The 6,441-nt window shown below is 64.4% G+C and overlaps 1 protein-coding gene across 1 annotated transcript in view; it reads right to left on the bottom strand.

Annotated features, from left to right (window-relative positions):
- Positions 1–124: 124 nt before the first annotated feature.
- LOC114072048 (brevican core protein-like) overlaps positions 125–6,441 on the bottom strand; it is a 13,359-nt gene continuing 7,042 nt past the window's right edge. The window contains exons 7-12 of the mRNA XM_027909964.1: positions 5,795–6,058; positions 4,899–5,063; positions 4,299–4,727; positions 2,122–2,229; positions 1,788–1,946; positions 125–335 (exon numbers count right to left, since the gene is read on the bottom strand). Coding sequence (XP_027765765.1) covers positions 235–335; positions 1,788–1,946; positions 2,122–2,229; positions 4,299–4,727; positions 4,899–5,063; positions 5,795–6,058 — 1,226 coding nt within the window. The 3' untranslated portion in view covers positions 125–234. The remainder of the gene's footprint in view (positions 336–1,787; positions 1,947–2,121; positions 2,230–4,298; positions 4,728–4,898; positions 5,064–5,794; positions 6,059–6,441) is intronic.

Genomic DNA, 6,441 nt, shown 5'->3' with positions numbered 1-6,441 from the left:
GCCAGCACACACCCGTCTGCAGCCTCCTGGCTGTGACATCCCCACCAGGAACGAGGTGACACCTCCACGCCCCTTGGCGTGGCCTCGGCACCCCAAATCCCGGGGTCTGGCTCCCCTGAGGATTCTCAGCCCTGCTGAGGGGTTTCAAATCCTGGCCCCAGGGTTGGACCCCAGTGCAGGAGAAGGGTGACAAGCTGCCAGGCGGGGTGAGGGGACACAAGGGCATATAAGGGCTTACCAAGCTTGACTTACCAAAGGGCTCCCGTCAGACCACTGGAAATCCCCCTCGATGGTCCGGTCGTTCAAGCCGATCCACTGGTATTCCCTGTACTGGTCTGGGGGGCAGGAGCTGTGTTGGAGGCGGGAACACACCCAGGCAGCCCAGCACCACCTGGCAGGAGGGGGCTGAAGGGTGCTGGAGGCTGAATTCGGGGGAGATTTGGGGTCTGGGGATGAGTGCGGGGAAGCAGAGGTGTCTCTCGCCTTGCAGTAGGAGGGGGATGGGAGATCTGGGGACAAGGGGAGCCCCGAAAGGGACACAGCGGGACCCTCCCCGGCCCGTAGCCCGGAGCTGAGGGACTGGGCTGGCCGGGAGAGGGCGGCATTGACCCGGGACCCCGCCGGTCCCTGCCTGTCCCCACATGTCCCTGCCGGTACCCGCCTGTCCCTGCCGGTCGCTTTCTGTTCCTGCAGGTTCCCACATGTCTTTGCAGGTCCCTGCCTGTCCCCACCCGGCCCTGCAGGTCCCCACCTGGCTCTGCCTGTCACTACCTGTCCCTGCAGCTCTCTGCCTGCCCTTGCCTGTCCCTGCAGGTCCCCACCTGGCTCTGCCGGTCCCTTTTCTGGTCTGGCCAGTCCTTGCCTGGCCCTGCAAGCTCCTTTCCTGTCCATACCTGTCCCCACCTGTCCCTGCAGCTCCCTGTGAGTTCTCTCCCTGTCCCTCTTGTCCTTCACCCTCAAGTCCCTCCAGGCCTCCTTGCTCTCTGTCCTATCCCCACCATTCTTGTCCCTGATCTGTCTCCCCCTGACTTCCCCCCTGTCCCTCCACAGCTGCTTTCTGACAGGTTGTTTTGCCTTCAAATTTACTTGCACATGTCCAACCCTCTGCCGGTCTGTCCACTTCTCACTGGGTCATGGAATTGTTTAGGTTGGAAAAGCTCTCCAAGACCACCAAGTCTGACCATTCCCCAGCACTGCCAAGGCCACCACTAACCCATGTCCCCAAGTGCCACATCCACATGCCTGTTAAATCCCTGCAGAGTGCGGCAGCCTGTGCCAGTGCCCAACCAGCCTTCCGTGAAGAAGGTTTCCCAATATCCAACCTAAACCTCTCCTGGTGCAATTGAAGCCATTTCCTCTGGTCCTGTTGTTCTCTGGGAGAGGAGCCCGACCCCCACCCAGCTCCCCCCTCCTGTCAGGGAGTTGGAGAGAGTGAGAAGGTCCCCCCTGAACCTCCTTTACTCCAGGCTGAGCCCTCCCAGCTCCTGCAGCTGCTCCTGGTGCTCCAGACCCTTCCCCAGCTCTGTTCCCCTTCTGTGGTCCCACTGCAGCCCCTCAATGCCTTTCTTGTCATGAGGGGCCCCAGACTGAGCCAGTCTGCTCCCATATCTATCCATGTACCTATCTACCTGTGCATCCACCCCCCCATCAGCTCTGAAAGGCCCAGGCTGTGCCTCAGCTCTTGGCTCCTTTTTCATCTCAACGTTCCAAACTTGCAGGCCAGCACTGAGGGTCGTGGAGCAGCGGATCCAGGGGGGTGCAGCAGGGTCTGGGGTGATGTCACGTACCGTTAATGAAGTCCTGCTCTTCAGGGGTCAGGATGGTGGCCAGGTGTCCCCCGTAATGTCTGCACTGGGTCTCTGCATCCTCCCAGCTCCGCCGGGTGGAGAAGTGCTTGTAACAGGCTCCCTGGAAGCTGTCCCAGCCAGGGCTGCACCTCCTCAGCGCTGTGCCCCAGCCGGGGAGCAAGGAGGGAGAGAGCAGAGGGTCAGGGTGATGGATCCCAACTCACCCCAGACTCCTGATCTCCCCATTTTTACTTCTCCTGAGCCGCTGGTTCAGCAGCTGGGATGGCAGCAGGACCTGGACAGGGGTGACCTGGTGTGGCCCTGGGGGACTCACGTCTTTCACAGCTGCTGCCTCCGTAGCCAGGCAGGCACAGGCAGGTGAGGTGGGTGTCGTCCTCTATGCAGGTCCCTCCGTTCAGGCAGGGGTTGGGGATGCAGCCACCTGCAAGGCACATGCAGCCGTCCTCACCGCGGGGGCTCAGGGACCTTGTCAGTGCCCAGCATCGCCAGAGCCTTGTCCCTGCAGTGTCCCACAGCCACCAGGTCTTTGAGCCGGCCCCTGGGGCCACCAAAGGTGGAGCAGATGAAGGACTTGGGTGCATGGTGATGTCCCCAGAACTGTCCCACACTGCCCTTTGTCCATGGGACGGACCCAGCTCAGCTGCCCCTGCCCAGAGCTGACCAGACTTGGGGCTTTGACCTCCCCTCAGGGCACAGAGTCATGAGCTGGATGCTCTCATCCTCCATATCAGTGGTCTGGCTGCTGTGCCAGCCCCTGGCCCGCTCCTGCTGCCCGGGCACAGCTCCCGCTTTCCCCTGGGGTGACGCAGCAGTTGTATTTTGGGAGGGGACCACGCCAAGGATAAACCCTTGGGCACGTCCTGGCCGCACGTCCTCAACCTGGCCAGCGAGGTGAGCCACACGCCTGTCCCTCTGGTGTCACCTTCAGCCTAGCCAGGGCTGATAACTCAGCCAGTGTGTCCCCAGCAGCCCGTTACGGTCATTAATGCACCGGAGCACTCTGTGTGCTCCCAGCCCAGCTCAGGGTGTGATGAAGGTGCCAGTGCCAGCACAGAGCGAGGACTGGAAGTCCTTGATCCCCTTCATCCTAATGACGCCCCATTTCACGGTCCTTGGCGCGGTGGAGACGGGAGAAGGGTGATGCTGTCACCCTCACCCGCCCCCAGGCACCATCACCGCCACACAAGGTGCCAGCAGCTCACCCGGGACGTCCAGCTCGTCCCAAGCAGACCGGGGAACGGAGAGGGATGGGAAATTTAGGGCCCTAACATCACATGGGTGGCTCTTCCTGGGCATCTCTCCTTGCCAGGGCAAGGGCAACCACCCCACAAGGTCTGGCCACCCTCCAGGGAGCCTCCCTCGTTCCACGGGACGGGGCAGGGCACTGCCAGAGCAGGGGGGAAGGGACCTCACACGGTCCCCTCTGCTGCAGCTGCCCTTGCAGGGAGCAGGGGGGTAGGGCCTTGGCTGCTGTGCACTGCACTGGGGCTGGGACAGAGGATGGGTCTGGGTGGGTGACACCCACCTGCAGCAGTTCATTCGCCCACCACTCACCCATCTCAGCCCTCCCGTGGGGGGACCAGGGCTGGGGTGAGGGGGAAGCCGCTCCCTGGGGGGACTGCAGCAGTTCTGGGGTGCTTGGCCACCAAAGGCTGCCCAAGGCAGGGTTTTTTTTGGTGGGTCTCTGCACCCCACGACCCCTCGGTGCCCCTGTTTCCCTCTGCTCATGCCATGCAGCCCTTGCCCCTCCTCCCGGGGCAGCGTGGCGTGACCCAGCCCCGGGGGGGGGGTACATGGAGCGTGCAAAGCAGCCATACCCCCTCAGGCCTCACGGGGGGGAAGGGGTCCCATCCACCCCACTCCCAGGGACTCACGGAGCCAGAGGGTGGGGGATTAGTTCGTCAGTGGGAGGGGCGCGTGGGCAGCAGGCGCAAGGACGAAGGGAAGAGCTCGCCGAGATGCTTGTTCTAGAAAGCTTTTAATTCCCTTTATTAGTACCACGGTTAGTCAGAGCAGGGGCTGGGGCCGCCTTTTGCTTATTGGGCTTTTTCATGGAAACAGTCATTAAAACACTTCACAGAAGTAGAAGAGATTTTTAAGTGCATGCAGAGCTCGGACCAATTTGTTTGACAAATATGTGCTTCTCCGGACCTGTAACCTTCCCTTACCCAGCTGAGGAGGAGAGAGAGAGAGAGAGAGAGAGAGAGGAGAGACAGACGGACGGACAGACAGAGGGAAGCACAGCGTGAAGGAAAGGTGTTGGTTTTCTCTATTGCCAAAAAGCAGCCAAGAGGGCTGCCCCGAGGGCGAGGGCGGCACGGCGGGGACCCCCGGCCGAGCTGGCGCCTGCCCCGACGCTGGCCCGCTCCGTGGGGAGGGCGGGCAGGGGCACAACCGTGCTGGGGGCCGGGTCCCCCAACGGGGTCCCCGCCAGGGTCACCCCAGAGCTGCCGGTACGGGGAGAGGTGAGGCCATCCCTGCGGGTCCCACCTGGTTCTCCAGGAACGGCTGCAAGGAAACCCTCCACGGTTGCAACGGAGGGAGCAGGTTGCTCTTCCTCCTCCTCCTCCTCCTCCTCCTCGGAAGGTGCAGCAGGCATCCCTCGGTCAGCGCCCGGGGGTCGCGGCACAGCCTCCTCTCCTTCCAGGGCTGGTGCGCGGCTGCCTCCAGGCACCGCCGTCGCCTCTGCTGCGGGGACGGTGCTCTCGTCCCCCGGGGCCGCGGGTGAGGGGAACCACGGGGCCCCCGACAGCTCCTCTCCCTCCTCCTGCGGCTGCGAGGGCGCAGCGGGCAGCGGGGAAGCCCCGGGGCTTTCGACCACGTCTCCGGAGAGCTCGGCGTCTTCGGCGGCGGGGACGGAGCTTCTCGTCCCGCCGGGCTTGTGGCCGCGCCGCGAGGTCCCAGCAGGCTCTCGGCGCTCTGTCGAGGTGGCAGAAGCGGCACTGGTTGGCGATGGCACGCGGTGCCCAGGTGCCCCGGGGCTGGCAGTGTGGGCCGGCCGCCCCATGGAGTCCCGCGGGCGGCCGGGGCGGTGTGTGGGGGCGGCAGGGCTGGGCGGCCGGGGAAAGCCCTCGGGAGGCTCCGTGTCACCTGCTGGGGCATCGGTGGGTCCCTCTGCGCCCAGCCGAGGGGCCATGGAGAGTGTCTCTGTGCCGGGGGCTCCGTCCGGCTCCAGGCTGGGGTCTCGCCCTCCGCCCGGGCTCTCTGCCGATGTGCTGCCAGGGCCCCTGCCCGGCGCTGCTCCCTCTTCTTCCTCTGCAAAGGGCAAGGCAGAAAGGCAGTGAGACGCCAGAGCCAGATCAAGGGGCCGCGGGCTCCGGCATCTCCTGCCAGCGCTGCCGATCCTCCCCCGGTGGGCAGAGCCGAGGTGGGGGGGAGATGCCAGCACAAAGGTGCGCGGGGAGATGGAAGTGGCCCCGAGCCAGCGTGACACTCTCTCCTCTGAACCGGCACGGCTGACAGCTCTGGTTTGGCCACAGCCCTGGGTTCCCTGTGGCAGGGGCCATGCTCAGCCCCTCACCGCTGTGCCTGGCCTCCTTTCCCTCCAGCTGCCAGCGCCCCTGTCCAGCTTCTTCCTCTGCTAAGCTACGGTCCAGCACCGACCCTGCCCGCTGGACCCTGGCTGAGGGAGGGACACAACGGGTGTCCCCACGCCAGTGCACAGCCCTACACCAAGACACCAGTGCAGCGGCCACGGGGGCTCCCTCCGCTGGAGGGACGGGGACAGCAGGGGTGACCTGGGCACCCACGAGTGCCTCCAACCTCCCCTTGCGATCCCGGTGCCTCTGTGCCTGCTGTTCATCTCTGTGTCCCAGCCCTGGCACGGCCACAGCAGCTGCTCAAGCTGTGTGGGACAGTCCGTGTCCCTGTCCCCCCGTCCTCCTCCGCAGGGCAGGGGCTCCCCAGCTTTGCACCACAGCTAAGTGGGACACCTGCCTCGGGGATGGCTGGGGCCGTGGGGAAAGGGGAGGCAGGGGTGGGGTGACCTGAGGACACGGAGGTATCTAGTGGGGGGTGCCGGGCCCCTGGCCCTGGTGTGTCTTCAGGGGGCGGGCTCGGCTTTTCCAGCTCAGCGTCCTCAAAGAAAGGGACGGCGTAAATAGCCCCTCGCGACTCAAGCTCCACTGGTGCTCTGGGCAGCTGCAGCTCCTCCAGCTTTTCTGCCACTGTGACAATCTCCTGGAGGAGATTCTCCTCGGGCTCTTGGGCTTGGTATTTTCCTGCAGCCTCAGGGAAAGAGTTTGTCCCTTCTGTGGGCAGAAAGAAAGTGGGATATTACTGCCCTGTCCTGGCCCCATGGCAGGCAGAGATGCCCCACGGTGGGGCTGGAGTCCTGGCACCCCAGCGGGGACCCAGCTCTCACTGACCTCCCCTTCCCCACCTAAAGAGGGTCAGCACGGGGCAGGATCAGGCCCTCCCAGTTGCTGTGGGAGCCGGCAGAGCCAACAGCTCCAGTGGGAGCTGTGGGGCTTGGCAGCACGTAAGGGGGGCCAGATCCTTAACCCTGCATTCCCCTCTCGGGGAGGGTCCTTCTCCACACCCCCATCCCCACCCCGAGGAGAGCAGACATGCAGGGGGAGTTAGTGTGTTATGGGGGGCTTGGATTCATGGGACGGGTCCATCCTGCCTAAGC

This window comes from Empidonax traillii, unplaced genomic scaffold, assembly GCF_003031625.1.
Source record: "Empidonax traillii isolate 1590-97213 ecotype Southwest subspecies unplaced genomic scaffold, ASM303162v1 scaffold2555:size21778, whole genome shotgun sequence".
Lineage (NCBI taxonomy): Eukaryota > Metazoa > Chordata > Aves > Passeriformes > Tyrannidae > Empidonax > Empidonax traillii.
The sequence above is the reverse complement of the archived record's forward strand: the minus strand, read 5'-3'. Positions and strand labels throughout refer to the sequence as shown.